The sequence below is a fragment of the Nyctibius grandis genome, chromosome 4 (genome assembly GCF_013368605.1).
Source record: "Nyctibius grandis isolate bNycGra1 chromosome 4, bNycGra1.pri, whole genome shotgun sequence".
NCBI lineage: Eukaryota > Metazoa > Chordata > Aves > Nyctibiiformes > Nyctibiidae > Nyctibius > Nyctibius grandis.
Window position 1 is genome coordinate 25,247,269 of NC_090661.1, and position 22,125 is coordinate 25,269,393.

General features: G+C 44.1%; 1 protein-coding gene across 1 annotated transcript in view; it reads left to right on the forward strand.

Moving 5' to 3' along the window:
• Nucleotides 1–2,547: 2,547 nt before the first annotated feature.
• TTC17 (tetratricopeptide repeat domain 17) overlaps nt 2,548–22,125 on the forward strand; it is a 64,390-nt gene continuing 44,812 nt past the window's right edge. Inside the window, 3 exon segments of the mRNA XM_068398215.1 lie at nt 2,548–2,766; nt 19,020–19,109; nt 21,272–21,441. Of these exon segments, the coding sequence (XP_068254316.1) occupies nt 2,551–2,766; nt 19,020–19,109; nt 21,272–21,441 (476 nt within the window). The 5' untranslated portion in view covers nt 2,548–2,550.

Consider the following 22,125-nt stretch of genomic DNA (forward strand, 5'->3'; position numbering starts at 1 on the left):
TTTGCAGATTGCAGGATTAGTTGGCACTTGAGGGTTGGCTTTTTTTTTTTGGGGGGGGGGGGGGGGTGGTGAGGTTGGTTTGGGGGTTTTTTTCACCAATACAGTTGCATTTAAAAATGTTCAAATAAAATTGTATTTTAGGTAACATTGAAAAATTCCAGCTATGTAGTTCAGGTAGAAAAGTTAACAATTCCATGCTATTTTTTTCCATAGCAACTTGGGATTCTTATTTACTAGTGTACACCCAGAAAATAAAATGTAAGAGCACAATGCTTTTTTTTTTTATTCTCACCACTCAAAATTTTTACTTCTCAGGTCATTCAACATTGTAAAGGAATTAGCAGAGAGTAAAAAGAAGTTGGGACAGAGGAAATAATTTTAATAAGCGTTCCAGGGCGTGTTGATGTAAAATAGCTTCGGCTTTAGAACGAAGATTATTTCTTATCCTCCTTTTTTTGTGTCCAGCCATTTGATATCTACAGACACAGACAAATGCCTGAAAGTGATGTTTCCCCACCTAGTTCCATTTGTATTTGCTTGTGAGTCTGCCTCTGGTGTCTTCATTAACTCTCTTTGATACTTATCACTACACTCAGAAGGCCAGAATACCAAAACTATGTCAAAGTTAGAGACATTGTCAATGCTAAATTAGAAGTCTATTTTTGCTTAACTCTGGAGTAGTAGGCAGCAAACTTTGGACAGTCCAGGACATGTGAGCTGACTTTATATTTCTGATTACATGCCAGCAGCTAAACTCAGATTTGTCACTAAAACCAACAAACTTGGCAAAGAGCTTTCACGGACAAATTTGTGATATTAAAATGTTACTCTGAAAATACGCACTAGATGGGTAATAAGCTTCCATTGGGGAAAAAAAAAATAAGACATTTTGCACATGTGGCTATAATTTGTGTTTTGAGGGGATTTAAAAATGTAATCTCAAAGCCTAAGCATAGCTTGTATTTAGACTAATAACTAGGTACTAGTAGCTTATTTTCTCACTGAATTTTGGGTGAGTTTCCTCTACGGGACTTGTTTCTCAGAGGTGATGTGCAAAGTTCTTGTGGCCTCAGAAGTAGTTAGGGTTTTTTCTTCAGTTTCATATTTAATTTTAATGCAGTGAGTTCGTGTGGAGACACCTGTTTACCATCTTGTTGAATTGTAAATGTTCCTTTACACTTTTGGAATAAATTCATTTTGTAATTTTGTTGGGCTCATTGTTTCACAGTTACTCTGCAACCTTTTCTGTTGGCTTAGTAAAAAGGTACTGTGGTACCTTTTTGTTTTAGTGACTTGACTCCTTAGATTGCTATGGATGTATTGAGTTGTTTGCCACTCAGCAATAGATCTTGGCAAGATTGCATTAGGTGTTTCAAAATACAACTTTTAAATGCAAAATTTTGGATAGGAATTCAAATATTCAGCAAAAGCTGCATGTCATACATCTTATTTGGGAATTATCATGGGAAAAGGAGTCATTCGTTGTCTTATTCAACCTCCTTGATGTTGACAGTGCAGTAAAATTTGTTAGTATCTTACAGTAGAGCAAGAGTAGCAGCCTAGGTTTTTTTGTGAAATCTGTAATATGCCTGATGTGAAAATTCTCAGAGCAGTAAGGCGCTATCATACTTGTGGCAATATGTTGTCTACCCTGAGAGAAACTGAATCCCTTGCATTATTTTAACCACTATGGCACCATTTGTAAATTTTCGTCTTGTTTCTACTTAATGGTTTTGAGTTACAGGCAAACTTTCACAGGCTCTGGGAAGTCTGGTGTCCCCAAGAAGCAGAACTGTCAGCAGCTTGCTTATAAACTTAGAAAGGTCGAACAGACCTATGTTTGAATTTGGCAGCTTTTAGATCTCGCTCAGGACTGGGGAAACAGGCAGCTGCTGCTGAGTTGGTATTTACCGTTAACTGGAATAGGAAAGGAAAGTTCAGATTTTTCTGTGTAACTGAAAAGCATTAGAAGGAAAAAGGAGTGATGTGTTTTTCAGAGCTACTTTCAAACGGCTCTTCAGTGAACTGGCATTAACTGTCGATAGCTGCAGATAGTTTGGTTTGATTTGGGCAAACGCTGGTTCCTCGAGCTGTCGTGGCAAACGTTTCAGCGTGCACTAGACAGACATTTTTTAAACGAAAGCGTTCAGCGCGCCGCCACACGCTGCTTGTTGGCATTTGAAGTCGGCCTTGAGCTCCGGACAGCCTTACTGGTGGCTGCCTGAAGTGCAAAAAGGCTCAGTTAACCGGACTCAGCTTCCCCGGCTGGGTTGGATGTGCGTACAGCAGTCGATACGCAGTGATGCACCACGGAGCTCCCTCCTGCTGCGATCCACCCTCCTTCGCCTTGTGGCTGCCCCGGCTGCTGCCGCAGGGCGGGGCGGGCGCGCAGGTCCAACCGGCAGGCTGCCGACGCCCTCTGAGGTAGCGACCCGGGGCCACCTGCTAGCGGGGAAATCGGGGCCGCCCCGGACCCTGTCCCTGCCCCGTCTCTCCAGAGAGGCGGCACCGCCCCGCAGCGAGACACACCGCCCACTCGGACCTCCCAAAATGGCGGCGGTGGCGATTCCGGTTCCGGGTGGTGCGGGCAGGCCGGGATTGGCGAAGATGGCGGCGGCTGGAGCGGCCGGGCGGGACGGGCTGGGTCGGGCGTGGGTCTTCTCTGGCTGGGCCCTGGGCCTGTGCTCGCTGCTGGCCTCGGGGACGCGGCCCGCCGCTGCCACCACCCACTGGGTGGTCACCGAGGATGGGAAGATCCAGCAGCAGGTGAGGGGTCCGGAAGGGGCGCGGGGAGCTGCCCACCGCCGCCTGCCCCGGCAGTAGCGGCCTGCTGCGGCGGCAGGGAGAGCCGCTGCCCGCGGCGCCGTTCACCTGCAGCCCTGGCCTGCCCCTAGCTGTGCGGCGGGGGGATGGGGCCTGTTGGCCCGGTGCGGAGCCCTGCCTGTCCGCAAGCCGCTGCAGCCCGCCGGGCGGCGGTGGCGGGTGCTCCCGGCGGCCCCGGCAAGGGGGTCTCCCGCGGCGAGCTGGTGTCGCTCGCGAAACGTGGCTTGAAGTCGCCGCAGCCCCGGGGTGAGGCGGCGGGGAGGCGCGCTCGGTGGGTCTAAGCGAGCCGAGGATAGGTTTTAACTGGAACCGTGTTTCGAGCAGTGGCGGTTCGTGCTTACCGGCAGCCTCCCTGAGAGCCGTCAGCTGCTGAGTAAGCGCGAAGCCGGGGTCCTGCTTCGGTCGCGAAAGCAGCAGAACCTCGACCTTCGCCCCCGACGCGCACCGTGACCTTCCCGTGGAGTGCGGAGCCCCCCAGCACCGGCGGTGGCTCCGCTGCTTGTCGCCGTGCAGCCGGGGCTGTCCCCGGAGCGCCCCGCCGACTCCTTCGCCGTGGCTGGCGCAGCCCGGGTTGTGAATGGGTGTGCGATTTTCACATCCCTGCCGCCCCCGCCCCGACCGCTTTTTGTTCCTTCTGGAAGCAAGGAAGAGAAACGGCGGGGTGTCTGCTTGGTGCAGCAGCACACGGCTGCCCTGTTCTGCAGTAATTTCATGGGTTTAGTCAAAGCATCTTATTTTAACACTGCGTTGTGCCTCACGTTCAGTAAGCAGATTAAAGAGTCGATATGTATTTCATGTTTGGGCTTTTTCTTACTTGTTTTGCTCCCCCTTTGTTGCAAGGGCAACAGCACCAGAAATCCACTTTCATGTCAGATCTGCTTTGCTCTTAAGGAGAACTGCCAGGTCGGTTTCCCTCTGGAATGGAAGAGTTACTCGCTGTAGCAAGCAGTGTGGCCGTCCCCCCATAAAAAAAAAGAAGAGTGTGTAGAGATGAGTGTCCATTAATATCACCTTTTGTGAGAATTTTTGGTCGGGTCTCCTGTCAGAAAGCATTAGGGTCCTCAGACAGGTGGAACTGGCTTTCCCTGCAGGAAGCCCCTGCTGTCTTTATGGGTCTGAGGCACTTCAGCTGTCTGTGTGGATCCAGGTGCTCTGTCACCCTAGTTAATCATAAATTAATGAATGACAACACTTCCAGTGCTATCTCGCCTCCTTTTCCCACTTTATGTAGTGGGGAAGTGCTGAGAGATAATGGCCTGGAAGCATCTGTGTGTGTATATTAATTGTCATGAAATTTGGGTCAAGTGTTGATTTTCATTATTGCATGAAAAGCAGCTGTGACTTGAAAAAATCTAATTAGCTAAATGACTTGAAAATCTGATTAGCTGAGTTCAGCCCTGATTTTAAGAAATGGCTTTTTGTGATGTCAGTTAACTGATGGTACAGGTAGAAGCTTACACTGTGCCATTGCTGTGCAGTGAGCTATTCTATTACAGTTACCAATGCTTTCTAAGCAGGGGCATTCACATGTTCCATGTGTAAAGTTCTCAAGGTCTATAGCTGAGGTGAGAAAATAATATCTGTGGAATAACTTCTCTTACCTGCATGGTCAGAATTAATCTATCCATTTCCAGCAAGGAGACTCAAGTTATGAGTATGATATTACTTGGAACATGAGGAGCTGGATTCTTCAGTAGCTGGGATGTAGTGCTGCTAATTGTCCAGTGAGTTTTTTGTAATAAGATGTATTTCAGCATCCATTACTGTCATCTCCCTAACTCTTGTGAAAATGGTACTTAAATTTGTGGTTATTGTCATTGCCATCCCTGCAGAGCACCTCTGAATTTCATTTTTTTCCACTTATTTGTATTTTGGGGAATGAGTAAACATTTTCTAGAGTGAATTTGAATGTTGTTTTAGATGCCAAAATGTTAGCAGCAAAACCAACAGATAATCTCCGTTGTCCAGCAATAGGAAGGAATTGTCATTGTTCTGCTCTACATTGCACTGGTGCAGTCCCACCTCCAGTACTGTGTGCAGTTTTGAGGGCCTCAATATAAGAAGGACATCAAACTGTTAAGAGTGTGTCCAGAGGAGGGCGACCAAGATGGTGAAATGTCCTGAGGGTAAGGCTTATGAGAAGTGGCTGAGGTCACTTGGCTTGTTCAGCTTGGAGAAGAGAAGGTGAGGGGTGACCTCATGGTGGTCTACACCTTCCTCAAGGGGGACAGCAGAGGGGGAGGTGCTGATCTCCTCTCTGGTGACCAACAACAGGACACGAGGAAATGGAATGAAGCGTGTCAGGGGAAGTTCAGATTGGACATTAGAAAAAGGTTCTTCACTGAGAGCATGGTCGGTTGCTGGAACAGGCTCCCCAGGGAAGTGGTCATGGCACCAAGCCTGTCAGAGTTCAAGGAGTGTCTGGACAACACTGTTAGTCATCTGGTTTAGTTTTAGGTAGTTCTGCAAGGAGCAGGGAGTTGGACTCGATGATCCTTATGGGTCCCTTCGAACTTGAGATATTCTGTGATTCATTGGCAATGGGATGCTTTGTAATTGATTTATCAATTCATTGGTAGAACTACCATATTCCATAATATTTGAGCTATCCTTCTCCTAATAACAAGACCTAAGTACTTATTAACAGCACATAAGCCTAAAATTTCCCTGCAGGGCATCCCTTCGCTTTAATTTTTCAGAATATTCTTTGTTGATATTTATCACGAGAACTTGTATTTTTACCAGTACACTTAGCCGTTCAGTCCTCTCCAGCTATTTTTGCTTTGTGCACTTTCAGTGGGGCTTTTGTCTACATTCGTCTCGTAAATTCTTTGGCTGTGCAGCTTCCTGTGTTTTTCTGCAGTGTGGTGTTTCAGCTTCTCAGTGTATGTAGAGCATTGCCTGTCATCGGCTTCTCTACTAGTTCTGATTAATCTGCTCTTGTTTTGTAGAAAAAATATTGTCGCATCAGGTTTTTCCATAGCACTCTAGACTCCTCCTTTGAATGTCCAAGTATCAATCCATTGTGCTAGTTCTTGCTGCTTGCACAGCAGCCCAAGTTTGAATTTTGAAGCACTTTACCTACTAGAAAGCAGCTGTGTAAGTCAAGACCCACCTTTGGAATAAGCTTCAGCTGCTGCTGGTTCAGCTGCGATAACCTAAATACGGTCACAGAATAATGCCACCTGCCCTACAGCTCAAAGCAGGACCAACTAGATCCAGTCCCTGAGGGCCCTGCCTGGCTAAGTTTTGCATCCAGGGGTGGGGATTTGATAACCTTGCTGTGCACCTGGTCCTGTGGTTGACTGCCTTCAGTGTGAAACTTTTTGCAACTTTTCTAATCTGCATTTCCCATGTAGCAACGAATGTATGATGCCTCTCAGTGTCACACCTCAAGAAGAGTCTGTCTCCGTCTTCTCTGTACCCCGCATTTAGGAAGCTGAAAAGAGCAGCAATATCATCCTGCAGCTGAGCCAGCCTGCTTCTCTCAGCCGCTCTGCACGTTGTGTGCTCCAGGCCCCTCACCACTTCAAATGGAAGTTGCTGGCCTTTAAACTGGGGACAGAAAGCTGCAGCAGGTGCTTTCTCAGGGGTGCCTGGGGAAGGGGTGATCACTCCCCTTGCCTTGCTGGCTTCAGCCTTGATGCTGCAGCCTGGGATGCAGATAGTCGCGTCATCTGCAAGGGCACACTGCTAGCTCATCGCCAGCTTTTTTCCCACCAGAGCCAAAACATCCTTTTCTGCAAAGCTGTTTTCTGTTCAGCACCTGCCTTTCCTGCTGCATGGGATTATTGCATCCCAGGTGCTGGGTTTGCACTTGCCATTGTTGACTTCATGAGGTCCCTGTCATCCCATTTCTCCAGCGCTCTCTCTAACTGCAGCCCTACCCTCCACCGTGGCCACCCCCAGCCCACGTTTGCAGAGGACACCAAGCTTGCTGAGGTTCTTTTTTCCCCTGTCATTAGTAAAGACATTAAACAGTGTTGGCCCTGGTATTGGTCCCTGAGGGATGCTGCTGGTGACCAGCCACTGTTGGACTTTGCACTGCTGATTTCAACCCTTCCAGCACAGCAGCCTCTAACTGGTGGTGGCTAATACTGTCTGGTGGCTAAAATTGGTGGTATTAATTAGCATTTATATTATTTCATAGAATCATAGAATGATTTGGCTTGGAGGGGACCTTAAAGATCATCTAGTTCCAACCCCCCTGCCATAGGCAGGGACACCTTCCACTAGACCAGGTTGCTCAAAGCCCCATCCAATCTGGCCTTAAACACTGCCAGGGAGGGGGCATCCACAGCTTCTCTGGGCAACCTGTTCCAATGTCTCACTGCCCTCACAGGAAAGAATTTCTTCCTAATATCTAATCTAAATCTACCCTCTTGCAGTTTAAAACTGTTCCTCCTCATCCTATCACTACACACCCTTGTAAAAACTCCCTCTCCCGCTTTCCTGTAGGCCCCCTTCGGGTACTGGAAGGCTGCTATAAGGTCTCCCGGGAGCCTTCTCTTCTTCAGGCTGAAGAGCCACAACTCTCTCAGCCTGCCTTCATAGGAGAGGTGCTCCAGCCCTCTGATCGTCTTTGTGGCACTCTGGACTCGTTCCAACAGCTCCATGTCCTTCATATGTTTGGGCCCCCAGAGCTAGACACAGTACTCCAGGTGGGGTCTCACGAGAGCAGAGTAGAGGGGCAGAATAACCTCCCTCGACCTGCTGGCCACGGTGCTTTTGATGCAGCCCAGGATATGGTTGGCCTTCTGGGCTGCAGGCACGCACTGCCGGCTCATGTTGAGCTTCTCATCAACCATCACCCCCAAGTCCTCCTCCTCAGGGCTGCTCTCAATCCATTCTCCGCCCAGCCTGTATTTGTGCTTGGGATTGCCCTGACCCACATGCAGGACCTTGCACTTGGCCTTGTTGAATTTCATGCGGTTCGCACAGGCCCAGGTCTCAAGCCTGTCAAGGTCCCTCTGGATTGCATCCCTTCCCTCCAGCGTGTTGACCGCACCATGCAGCTTGGTGTCGTCGGCAAACTTGCTGAGGGCACACTCAATCCCACTGTCCATGTTGCCGACAAAGATGTTAAACAGGACCGGTCCCAATACCAACCCCTGAGGAATGCCACTCGTCACTGGTGTCCACTTGGACATCGAGCCATTGACTGTAACTCTTTGAGTGCGACCAACCATCCAATTCCTTATCCACCGAGTGGTCCATCTGTCAAGTCCATTTAATTTTAGAAATATTAGGATTCTCAATCTGAAACACATTTTTAAAGACTGTCACCTTTTTACAGAGGGACAGGCTTAATCTTCACTTGGACCACTGCAATTTATCTGAATGAAGCCCATATAATTGATTAAGATGTGGGCAAAACTTAAGTGGTAGTAAGACCCAGATATTTACCTTGATGAATGAGCCACTAGCTGTGGATGTCCGGCTAAGCACCAGTGACAAGTCACTTCCCTGCAGCTTTTAGTTTGCTGCTGTGAACGTTGTCTTCCTTGTTACCACAGTGCACTATGGATGAGGAGCTGAAAGCAGAGGTTACAGATCCTGGACCATACACAAAATATAATAGCCATAATCTGTTTGAGGGAAGAAGGGTGAGAATATTTTGTAGTATTGCTCCAAAATCTCCGCTAGCTCTTTCTCATCATATTGCAGCAAGGCCTATAATAAGCCTTTAATATGAGACTGCATTCAAGTGAGATGGATTTCCCTGTGGCATAAGACAGCTACCAGTACCCTGACTGAGACTTAAGCTTGGTTGTATAACAACCTGGCAGGGGTGGCGAAATTAAGGGAAACCGAACAATTTTCTGTGTATCAGCAAGATCCCATCTAGTAAATGGGAGTGCTTGCTAAGTAGGCCCTGCTGTTCCAGTTTCTAGTGAGCATTTCTGAATGATGAAACAAATTAATTCCCAGCAGTGCATGTAACATTTTGTTGTCTCAGTAAGCCATCAAGAGAAAAGCCAAGAAGCTGTATCTGTTGCTCTAGTAGCCTGTTCTCAGGTCAAATACATAGTTCTCTGGATCAGTCCATATTTTTCTTTTGGTCTGAGTCCACCTTCATATGTGTGTTCCTGCAAAGCCAGGGACTGAGTAATCGTCTCTCTTTAATGAGATTATATCTGATCAATGCACATGTTTATAAGCCTTCTCATTTCACAACTTGCGGTATAAAGTTCAGGCTAATACATAACTGATTTTAGACAGTGCTTGTCTGCCAGTAGGGAAACTAGCCACTCTACAGAAATAGTAGCGTACTTCAAAAGAAGAGAGAAACTTGGTGTAAAGAGAGGACACACAAGTGACAGATTAAATGCAATGCAGGAAGCAGTTTCAGTAGTCATTCATGGCTTGCCTCGTGGGGACCAGCTGCTATCATCTCTCAGAGACCTGACATATAAGAGCTGAGGTAGGGTCTTTCTAAAGATCCCTTGATGGAGGCAATTAAAGCCAAGCAAGCTGGCGAGGACTCAAAGGACTGCCTTTATGTGGACTACTACAAATGCTGAAAAAGTTAGTTCTGAGTAACTAAACTAAAAGAAGCAAAGAAACCTCACAGGCAGATGGTCCAAAGCAGGACTGCGGAAGTGTTGCCAGGAGCAGAGAGCCTCTGGCAAGGAATCTGAGTTGGCAAAATGTTGTTTTGTTTTTAATGCACTGTCATGTGTATTGAAGCTTGTTAGAGATGATCTGGAGAAGAGAATGAATGAGCAATGCTGGTTAGCTTGTTTGGGACTAAGACAACTAGCTGCTCAATAAAAGTGACATCCGAATTTCATGCAGTGCAGTAGTGTGCTTAATTCTGACTTATTACAAGTAAAGAGGGGAGACATTACCTAACGGTTACTTGGTTGGTTGCAGATTTGAATGCGAGTGTGCCTCAAGTTGCAGCAAGGCAAGATGATTTGTGGATGTCTTTAGAGTTGGTTAATGCATTACTGATGTCTTATCATCTGACTGCACATGTATGCTAAAAGGTTGAGATGAGAATAGTGGTACATGCACTCAAGACTAGAGGAAAAGTAGCCATCCAAAACCAAGGAAGGCTTAAAATCTAGTGCAGCCAAGTAAAAAGCTATTTGCTGTTTACAAAAGCATCTTCTGCAATATATTAAGCAGTCACTCAGTTCTATCTTGAAAATGACAGGTGGATGTTTACTCTGCTCTTTCTCTAAAGGTTGGTTTGCTTGGCTGTATGACCTCTTTTTTGACTGAACTTCTTATCCTTCCAAGTCTGTTGCGTGCTAAACAAACAAAAAAAATTTGTTCATTCTTACTGAAGTGTGTGACCAAGCGTGCCTTCCCCAAAACCATTGCCAGTAAATGTGCCTCTCTATGAGTATGTGCGAAGAGACCTAGGCTGGAGGTTGGTGTGAGTCTACTGCAGTTCATTAGATGTCCTCCAACCCCAGGGTGACGAACTGATGGTTTCGAAACATAGGTCAGCTTATCCTCAGGAAAAGGGAAACTTCTGTTTTAAAACTTCTCTCTTGATTACCCAAAGACTGTGGCATTTAGGCCTTCCTCTAGTGTGAAAAATAGTAATTTTAAAAAAAAAACCTTCACTTTAAATTTTCTGCCTTTTCCTAAGTATATTCGAAAAGTTTAAACCTGAACACTTTTGTGTAGTGAATGGCTGAGATGCTTAATGTCCTTGTCCCCGATGCGGTGCTGCTAACCTAGAACTGCACTTCACCAGCGCTGCCTGCTCGCAGGGGAGTGCAGCCTTGCCTTTCTGTTTCGCTGTGGAGGTCACAGCTAGATCCAAATTTCTTAAAAATAGGCCTTGTGGTAGCCTGTATGTGGAGTGCAGTCAGAAATGCAAATTTTTTGTTCTTTAGGGCAGTGGTAGTGGAGAAGTAGCTTTCACTGTTCTCAACTCAGCAGTGAAAGATTTGCATCTGAAGTAGAAGAGCTAAGAGGCAGAGCCAAAGGGCTACTGGGCATGGCCGTCAGTGCCCATGCCCCTCACACCTGCCACAGTCTAGCAGGTAACCTTATGCCAGGTTTTGACTGCTGACAGCAAAGCTTTAATACAAAAATGTCTGGATTTAGCCCAGCATAGTAATATCCACCAAGGTGGTTCAGTTTGTAAGTCCAGAAGGCCCCAGCAGTGGCTCTGACCATGTGTAGGCACCGTGTCCTGCTCACTCCTCCACTCCTGGTGTTTCCATACAGCCTTTGTCCTGCAGGCACAGAGTGGCTCCCAGGTCCCGTTTCTCTTAGCATCCTCACACTTCGATTTCCTGGCTTCTCATCCTGTTTTCTGCCACTTTTAAAATAAGGGTAGGACAAACTGACAAGGTTATATAAATCAACTGTTCAGAACTGATAATTCTGTGGTGAAAGCTGTGCTTGATGCCTGGCGTGCCTTCCCCATATTGTGAGCTTCACAGCAAAAGGATAGCCTGGAAGTGGCCCAAGCACATGTTTGCATGAAGGCCCCATCAAAGCCCAAAACAGCAGTCAGTGAGACTGTGAAATCCACTGTTATTTCATGTAGCTGAACTCTTTACATTTAAAGCTGAATCCATACCTGTTACTAACCAGTTAGGAAATGAGAACCATGGTATAAAGTGCCTGCGCTAAAAATACATTGCTGGATAAAGTAATTTTCCTTAAAGTTTAACCAGAAAAAATGGGTTGTCTGCTGTTCATTTGCTGAAGAAATTACTGGTCAGGGTTAACTTTTTTTAGCTATCTTGTGAGTCTAATTAGTATTTTTACTTTTATGTAGTTTCAACATTGGAATGCTTAGTATTTTTAGGATTTGGAAGTGAGCAGGCAGCTCAGTGAACAAGTACTTCTTCATTACAGATGTATATGAGTGATCTCTCCATCTCTTGTTTTGATTCAGCTGAGTGTATGGCTGGCATGTGTTTTCTACTGTAGAAAGTAAGCCTTAGCTAGAATATACACGTTGGAAATTTGGTTTTTACCCTTAAGTATGACCAACAACACATTGCAGACAAGTGGTGGTACAAATGAAGTCTTATTTTCCTTTGATGTCTTTAGATCTGTTAGCTAAAATATTCATAGCTGGTGTGCTCTCTGGAAGTGATCTCAGTTGAGCAGACCTATTCAGTAATACTGAAACTTTGGTAGGTTTTATGTTTGAAGTGCTACAAGTGTTTAAATAATCTCTGTTTTTCCTGTAGCACAGCTACTCTTAGTAATATTCAAATACCTAATGCTGTTTGTTAACAGATTGTGCAGCTGTAAGCTTTTAAATGGCACAATACTTACTATAAAAATTCAATTCAACCTCATTTTTCTGTGTGAATTTTTCAGTGACATCCCTTGGAACAACTATCTTCTGACACTTCCTGCTCATAATTTGGATAAGCCAAACATATATTTTCCAGTTTTGTAGCTTGTCTTTCACTGAAACCTGTACTGAATTTTTTGCAGCTTTTTCAGAAATGCCGTGGCAGCATCATATTGGAGTGTAGAGTATGTCAAGATAGCAAGAATATACCAAAAAGGCAAGCATCAGTTTTTAGATCCTTGCCTCCCACTTGAGACTGCAAGGAATTCCAGCCTATTTGAGCGGGAATTGCCTTCATTTCGGAAGTACAGTGACAAAAGATCCACTATCCGTAAAACAAACCTATAAAACAAGTACAAGGAGCCCATTTAGCTGTATGCCATTGATAGATGTAGTATCTTTTCCATTTTCTTTCTGTCATAACTGTCTTCTGCATGTGTTAGAAAGCTTTTAGGACATGCAGAGGCACTAACAGCTGTTCTGATTTTGGTGTTACTGGGCCTCAGTTAACAGTGGGATTTCCACATTACTTTAAAAAAAGCCTTACCTAAAATTAGTTGACTATTCATTGACCCTCATCTTAAAAAATTACTTCCTGGTGCAATATAACTGGATCATGGGGAAAAAAATATACCGGAATGTTTGGCAAAACTTACAAGTCTAATTATGCAGAGACTTTGCTATATGCAGGTAACACAGGAGACTCTCTAAAACTTCAGGGTTTGATTCAACTCCAATGTCTTTTTTTTGTTATACAGATTCTGTGTGTTTCTTGCTGAATCAGGTTCTTGGTGTACTTTGTGATAGTGAATAAATTTGAACTGTACTTTATAAAGAAACTTTCACCTTTGGGCAATGTTGAACAGAGAACACTTATTCTAAAAGTGGTTTACTGGCAGGCTTTCTGCAGTGTAGCTATAGTAGCCATCAGAGTTTCAAGGAAAGCTTTTCAGCACTACTTTTTTCCTGTTTACTCTGTTTGAATTGAAGTCAGATTCTTACATTTCAAGCACTTCACCTTGAATGTCACAGTTTCAGCACTTTAGAGAAACAGTAAATGAGCGTGGTGCTCTGTCATCAGCCCAGTGCTTTGAGTTAAAAATGAATAAGTTGGAACAAGCATCTGTTCTGGTGCAGGAGTCTCCGCTCTCCTCACTATGAGGCTGTAGGTGCTCTGCAGGTTGATGTCTGCTCTGTTTCATCACGACAGTCTTGCGGGGAGTTGCTTACATTTTGCATAAGATGAGCTAAATCACAATATCCATCTGTTTTTTGCTCTTCTGACTTCCCTTATCAGATGATGAGGCACAACAGACTTCGTATGAAGGGGAGAAGGATATGTAGTATTAGCAGGCCACTGTCCTATATTGCATAAAAGCGAAGCTACCATTTCTAATGTAATTTGAATTTATGGTAACATCCTCAGCTCCTGTATTAAATGTGACAGGAAGCATCAAATGTGAAGTGGTTTTTAAGACTTGAGTGGAGGGCGATATCTGCAACTTTTTTTGTGTGGTAGGGGAGAGAGTGTAACACACTAAAGTGAGACCAAGTCCTGCCTGGCAGTAGATCCAGTCCTGAGGTAAAAACAAAAAGCGTCTGAGAACAGCTGGGTATTTGATTGCAGCTGTTACAGTGTTGAAATAAAACATAACATCTTTTGAAATAACACCTGCCATCTAATAAGGTTTTAACTGTTGAAGTCAGACCTATGCTGGTTTCTAGAGCAAAGTTTTGTGCTGTTTTCCTTACTAGTTAATTGTTTAAAAATTGACATTAAATGCAAACACTGTACCACACACATCTTCAGCAGTGCTCAGAACAAACACGAACTTTTATTCATTCCAGTGGTCCCAGGACTGTATTGTCAGCAAGTCTGTCATATGCAATTGTGGATATGCAATTGTGCTCTTTCCTCAAAATGATCCAGTACCATTCATGTTTGACCAACTTGATCTCCTTCTATGACCAAGTGACCTGCTTAGTAGATGAGGGCAGGGCTGTGGATGTAGTCTATCTAGACTTCAGTAAGGCATTTGACACTGTCTCCCACAGCATCCTCCTAGACAAACTGGCTGCCCGGGGCATGGATGGGTGGCCTCTACGATGGGTTAAAAACTGGCTGGATGGCCGAGCCCAGAGAGTGGTGGTGAATGGGGCAAAGTCCAACTGGCGGCTGGTCACTAGCGGTGTCCCCCAGGGCTCCGTTCTGGGGCCGGTGCTGTTCAATATCTTTATAGATGATCTAGACGTAGGGATTGAATGCACCGTCAGTAAATTTGCAGATGACACCAAGCTGGGTGGGAGTGTCGATCTGCTGGAGGGTAGGAAGGCCCTACAGAGGGATCTGGACAGATTAGATAGATGGGCCGAGACCAACGGCATGAGGTTCAACAAGAACAAGTGCCGGGTCTTACACTTCGGCCACAACAACCCCATGCAGTGCTACAGGCTGGGGGAAGAGTGGTTAGAGAGCGGCCCGGCAGAAAGAGACCTGGGGGTGCTGATTGACAGCCGGCTAAACATGAGCCAGCAGTGTGCCCAGGTGTCCAAGAAGGCCAATGGCATCCTGGCCTCTATTAGGAATAGTGTAGACAGCCAGTCTAGGGAAGTGATCGTCCCTCTGTACTCGGCACTGGTGAGGCCACACTTGAATACTGTGTCCAGTTCTGGGCCCTGCACTTCAAGAAAGATGTTGAGGTGTTGGAGCGAGTCCAGAGGAGGGCGACCAAGCTGGTGAAGGGTCTGGAGGGTCTGACCTATGAGGAACGGCTGAGGGAGCTGGGGTTGTTTAGCCTGGAGAAGAGGAGGCTCAGAGGTGACCTTAGCGCAGTCTACAACTACCTGAAGGGAGGTTGTAGTGAAGTGGGAGTCGGCCTCTTCTCCTGGGCAACTAGCGATAGGACAAGAGGACACAGCCTCAAGCTTTGCCAGGGGAGGTTCAGGTTGAGCATTAGGAAGAATTTGTTTTCAGAAAGGGTTATTAGACATTGGAATTGGCTGCCCAGGAAGGTGGTGGAGTCACGCCATCTCTGGATGTGTTTAAGAAAAGACTGGACATGGCACTTAGTGCCATGGTCTAGTTGACATGGTGGTGTCAGGGCAATGGTTGGACTCGATGATCCCAGAGGTCTCTTCCAACCTGATTGATTCTGTGATGTTGCTTACTGTTTTCTGTCTAAAGAAATATTTTCTCTAATGGATGCTGTGAAGATGTAGTTCAACTGTGCAAAGGCAACAGACATAAAGAAAAGAAAAATAAGCTGATATTTTATGCAGAACTTCTTTGGTGGAACGAGCCTATTTTTGTTTGTTTTAGATACTTTCTTGAAACCAGAGGCATTTCCACAACCAGGTCAGTCTCTGGGTGACTGTTAAAGAGAGGCAGCAAGTGTCTGTAAGAGCACAAGCATGACGTGAGACTGAATGCAACCAGTATCTTCTAAAATCTATCTAGAGTCTTTAGAGTATTTTTCTTGTGGCAAGGAAGGGGTGTAATCCAGAACAGTCTCCAGGTATCCATTAAATATGTTTTATTTGAAGTATTGTATTTATGACTAAAGAATTATTTGACAGTTGAGTGAAGCTCTGAGGGCTTTTCCAAATCTTTGGGGTGTGTTGTCATCTCTTTGAATTTTCCTAAGCTGCAGCCCACAGGAAAGTTCTGGCATGTCTTATGTTTTTATTCAGGGTATAATTTTCTGGGTTTTGGGGTATCACTGCACCAGAAAGCAGGAAGATGCTAGGTGGCACTCAAGCACGGCCAGCACCAGCAGTGAGGATGGTGAGTGCCAGACGGCGAGCCCTGCAGGGCTCCGAGCGTGCATTCTCGATTTCAGCACTTACTGCTGCCCGCTTATCTTTACCGCTGTTGCTACTGTTAACTCTGCTGTGTAGATTATGCAGATATTACATCTTTCTTTGCTACCTACTCACTGTGCTAAATTCTTCATGAGGTGGCATTACTGCCCTTGATGGCAAATGCAGTATTGGTGCTCTTCACAGCTGAGGAGGTCAGCTTTGTCTTTTTCCAGCTGTCAAAACCACTGGCACTGTAAAAGAAAACTTGTTTGATCTGGGGAGGGATGTTGTAAAAAGGTGGATAACAAATCAGAAGTCTTCACAGTATTGCTGGCTGGATCTGAGAGGAACAGGTTGCAGTTTGAGAGCCACATGGCTGTTGCTACAGAGAGGAGGAAGATGGAGTGCTCACCTGAGGCCAATTCAGACTAGCCTGCTGATCTGGCTGAAGACTAATTGTTTAATCATTTAAGTTATTTTTCAGCTGAATTGGCTGGCCTATTTCTCAGTGAAGCTATAAGATTGCAGGTAGTAAGAAAAGAGAGAATTCCCCTACTTGGCAGGAGGGTGATTTTTTTGAATCAATCTAAGCAGATCAGGAAATTGCACTTTAAATTCTATGAAATTCTTAAGTTTGAGCACCATCATCCTCCAAACTCATGTATGTTGAAGGCCAAGTTGGCATTATTTTCCTCATTTGCAGGAATGTTATCGTAAGATCTCCGGTGGTTTTCAAATAAGAATCTATTTTCCTTTGTGTCATATAGCATTTTTTTTGTAGATCTGAATGCTTTTTATTTCCTCAGTTATTGTTTTGTAATGCCTTCATACTGTAAATGTATAAACTGAAGAGTATAAGAACTGATACAGTATATTCAGCTCGCTTTTACAAGCTGCCAGAAGTGCTCTGAACGCATTGGATGTGCTGACTGAAGTTCCTCTGCAAATCTTGCATGGTTGTCCAGTGTAGCTACTTAATTTTTCCATTCAAATTCTTTCTCGAAAATTATTGCACCTAAATTGGATTTTTATTTTTAGGAGCTAATAATAGTCCTTACTCTGATAATTTCTTCCATTGGAAGTCTTGAACTTTCAGAGTCCTGAGGGCTCAGTATTTGGGCCACTTCTGTTCAATATCTTTATTGATAATCTCAACGAGGGAATCGAGTGCACCCTCAGTAAGTTTGCAGACGACACCAAGTTGGGCAGGATTGTTGATCTGCTTGAGAGTAGGAAGGCTCTGCAGAGGGATCTGGACAGGTTGGATCAACGGGCAGAGGCCAATTGTATGAGGTTCAACAAGGCTGAGTGTCAGGTCCTGCACTTGGGTCACAACAACCCCATGCAACGCTACAGGCTTGGGGAAGAGTGGCTGGAAAGCTGCCTGGTGAAAAAGGACTTGGGGGTGTTGGTGAACAGCTGGCTGGACATGAGCCAGCAGTGTGCCCAGGTGGCCAAGAAGGCCAACAGCATCCTGGCTTGTGTCAGAAATAGCGTGGCCAGCAGGACTAGGGAAGTGATCGTCCCCCTGTACTCGGCACTAGTGAGGCCTCACCTCGAATACTGTGTTCAGGTTTGGTCCCCTCACTACAAGAAAGACATTGAGGTGCTGGAGCGAGTCCAGAGAAGGGCAACGAAGCTGGTGAAGGGTCTGGAGAACAAGTTGTATGAGGAGCGGCTGAGGGAACTGGGGTTTAGCCTGGAGAAAAGGAGGCTCAGGGGAGACCTTATTGCTCTCTACAGCTACCTGAAAGGAGGTTGCAGTGAGGCAGGTGTTACTCTCTTCTCCCAGGTAACAAGGGATAGGACGAGAGGAAATGCCTCAAGTTGCACCAGGGGATGTTTAGATTGGATATTATGAAAAATTTCTTCACTGAAAGGGTTATCAAGCAGTGGAACAGGCTGCCCAGGGAAGTGGTTGAGTCACCATCCCTGGAGGTATTTAAAAGACAAGTAGATGTCCTGCATAGGGATATGGTTTAGTGGTGAACTTGATAGTGTTAGGTTAATGTTGGACTTGATCTTAAACATCCTTTCCAACCAAAACGATTCTATGATTCTAAATGATCAAATGTAAATAAATGTAAGGTTGGATTTACTACTAAAGTGTTGGTTTTAGATTTTTTTGTTTACACACTGCATTGGTCTTAAAGAGATAATGACTGCTAAGGTTATTTAATAAATATTAAGTTTTTCCTAGGTTGAAGGGTTTTGCTGTTATTAGGAAGTGCTTGTTTGCTGGTGACAAACTGAGGTCAGATCTGGAAGTGAAAATCTGAAGACTAAAGAAAAATATCATGCATGCTGCATAACTTGAGATGATTTTCTAGTGGATTGATATAACTTCATGTGCTCATACACCACCTTCTCGACTGTAGTGACTTTCCCCCACCCAGTCAGGGAGCAGAATTGATTTGGCATGAGGACAAGACTGGGGTATTTCAGCTGTGGAGGGAAGTGCCATAGCTTACTGGGCCCAATTAGGGACCAGTAAAGGACTGGTATGTAACCACTCTTGTCTGTGACTTATCCATAATGTCACTCTTCATTGAGCTGCCAACTCCTGTGCATAGCTATGGAAGCTGTAGCACAGTGTTCTGTAACAGAATTTTCAGTCTTCGTCTGCTTACCTCTTGATTTTGTTCATTTACTTAATCCTGAAGGCAGTAGATCTTAATGCTAGGCCAGTGTGTTAGATTGGTTGCATGGAGGAGTTGACTTGAAGCTGAAGTACTTTATGCATATTGAGGGACATGATGGAGGAATTTTAAAGCTATAAAAGAAAACGGGTTTTTGCGATTGCAATTTAAGGTATTTCAGTAGTAGGTACTCTTAGTAATTTTTCTTGTGAGAAACTTACTTGCCTTTTATGCTTAGAATTTGTGTGCCTGAATAAACTAAAATAGGTTTAATATTAAAGCATGGTTTGAATTGGATTCTCAAATCACAATGTAGTTTGAAGTACAGATTTAAAATATGGATGTATTATGAATGCTGAGTGGACAGAAAGCCTCTGAACAGACAAACTGTAGTTGAATGAACATAACTTCTTATTAAAATTGCTCTAATTAGGAGAATGTCTTACCTTATGGGATGTTGAAATGTCTTGCAGGTGGATTCACCAATGAACTTGAGGAACCCACATGATTTGGTAATACTGATGAGACAAGAAACAACAGTTAACTACCTCAAAGAACTGGAGGTAAAGCATGATGTTAAGTACTAACTAATTTCTGAAAATACAGAATTTTTTTTCATAAGCTTTTTAGTGATAGATTTAGATGGGGAACAGAAGTCATTATTGGCATAATTGTGCTTCAGTGAAAGGATGAAGAATTCTTCAGATCTCAAGAATTTTGTGCCTCACATTTGCTCAACTGGTTATCATTGTCCCCAGCTGCATCATTCCCTGTTGTTATCCATAAATCATAACATTTTTAAGTAAAGTCATTTAGGTACTGGATTCTGTAGCTGACTACTATATTACAGAACTATTTGTAGAAGTGTTATCTTCCATTTATTATCGCTGCTATTTAGAGTACAGCCTGTAGGCCATGAATTTCCCTGTGTTCCTCTCTGGTTTTGTTGGGCCGTTCTTTCTGTTGCTCTTTCTAGGACACATCAGAGAGCAGGTCAGCTCTGTTTTTCTTCAGACCCATTTATTATCTGGGCCCCGCACTTCAAGAAAGATGTTGAGGTGTTGGAGCGAGTCCAGAGGAGGGCGACCAAGCTGGTGAAGGGTCTGGAGGGTCTGACCTACGAGGAACGGCTGAGGGAGCTGGGGTTGTTTAGTCTGGAGAAGAGGAGGCTCAGAGGTGACCTTAGTGTAGTCTACAACTACCTGAAGGGAGGTTGTAGTGAAGTGGGAGTCAGCCTCTTCTCCCGGGCAACTAGCGATAAGACAAGAGGACATAGCCTCAAGCTTCACCAGGGGAGGTTCAGGTTGGACATTAGGAAGAATTTGTTTTCAGAAAGGGTTATTAGACATTGGAATGGGCTGCCCAGGGAGGTGGTGGAGTCACCATCTCTGGATGTGTTTAAGAAAAGACTGGACGTGGCACTTAGTGCCATGATCTAGTCGACAGGGTGGTGTCAGGGCAACGGTTGGACTCGATGATCCCAGAGGTCTCTTCCAACCTGATTGATTCTGTGATTCTGTGATTATTGAAAAAGGATCTGAAAACACTCTTCTGAAAAGGGCTTTAATGAACTTCAAACTGATAACTTAAATATGATATGGGCTGGGCAAGCTAACAGCTCACAGCCTTTCTTCTGGTCATGCACTTCTTTCTCTTGTGCCAGCCTTGGTTTTCTCAGATTAGCATAACTAGCTAAATGGTAAAGTAGATGAACACCAGAGGTAGCTTTGGGTGAATGGGAGAAGTGGAAGGGATTTAAAAAAGCAGGACTGCCCCTGATGTAATTCATATGTATATTCAGCCATTCTTTCTCGAGGCATACTCATTTTTGTGGTACTTGGCATTTTAGCAATGGATAGAACAACAGTTGTAAGCTTTTCAGGACACAGGCTGTGGGTTTGGAAATGACTAATGTACAGTTTGTGGCATACAAATGACTTTCAGAAGTTATCTATTGTAAAATCCTGTACAAGTTGCTACTACTGTATATATCTCTAGTGTTGCATAGTAGTGTGTTATGAAATGCGTACGACTAATTAAAAATGCAAATTTTCTTCTCATTTCACATGTACAGATCCTTATGATATTTAATGGGTTTTCAATTTGCAGATCTAGGTGAGAATTAAATACAGATTACTGTGCTGGGACAGATCATTAGTCCATTGACTGCTCATAGTAGTCAATACCTATGAGCTTTATAGGGTGAAATGTAGCTTCTAAGGCATGTCGTAAGCCAATTTATAGAAATGATTCTCTGTCTCGATTCTTGCATTAGCCTGCCACCTCTGTTGTACTTAGCATGCTGAATGGTTAAGAAGATCATTTTGTTTGCAATCTCTGATATTATTCCATGAGGTCTTAAAAGTGGAGGAAAAGGGTCCGTATATGCAAAAGTTGATGTGCTGTTAACAACTATTTCTTCTTTTTCTGAATGGCCTACCATTAATTTGGAATGCTATTAGCCCTCTTTTTAGGTACAGCAGGAGAAATAAGGGCCTGTTCAAGTCATATTATCTCTAATTAATGTATTTATATTCCATCTAAATAAAAAAAATGTCCTACGGTTGTTATAAAATATAGGGAAATATTCCTAAAATTTGAAGAGAGTGTTTTAGATTTTTTTTTTTTCAAATGGACTTTAAGGAAAAAGCTGTTCAACTCCTAGCAACTATAGTTGGCTTTCATCAGTATACGTTTTTCTGTTTCCTTTTTTTTATTCCTACAGAAACAGTTAGTTGCTCAAAAGATTCATATAGAGGAAAATGAGGACAGAGACACAGGACTGGAACAAAGGCATAATAAAGAGGATCCGGACTGCATTAAAGCAAAGGTGCCTTTGGGGGACCTAGATCTATACGATGGCACGTACATCACCTTAGAGAGCAAAGATATCCGGTAATAAGATGCTTCATATTTTAAGATTTTTACTGAATGAAAAAAATCAACAAAACCTCTAAATGCAATTTAAAAGAAAAATACTGTCACTGACTGGTTCTTTCTTTGACAGTTGTTTTGTTTTGTGTTAGTGTGGAAGAAACTTGAAACAGCCTCTGTCACTAATTACAAAAGGGTACAACACAGAAATGCTGTATCCCCCAAATTGTCCATGTTAGCCCTGCCCTGAAACTTCTCCATTCTGTTCCCAGTCTCCCAGTCAATTCTACCACTGTAACTCTGTACTGATATTACCAGACAAGTGAATTAAACTGAAGTGCATCATGTAGAAGGGGGTTGAATTTGCTTGAGTGTGCTTTGGGTGTTTTGAGCTAGATACACTTGTTGTAGTGGCAACTGTCTTGACTTAAATTTGAATTAAATTCTCTTGATAACCAAGCTGTTGAACCTTCTGGTCATACACATATTGCTGTGTTTAGCAAACAAAGGATGTGTGGACAGTCTGCTTGACATTCAGCGTCATTGGTAATTCATCTTCAGGGCTGGTTTGTTTTTCTAGTTTTATTTTTTAACATAATCAGATGAGTACTTGAAGTGGGAAAAGATTAATTTTATCTTCAGATACCTTCATTTGGGCTTCTCACTAATACTTGGGATTTGTTTGTTTCAGTTGAAGAGTCTTCT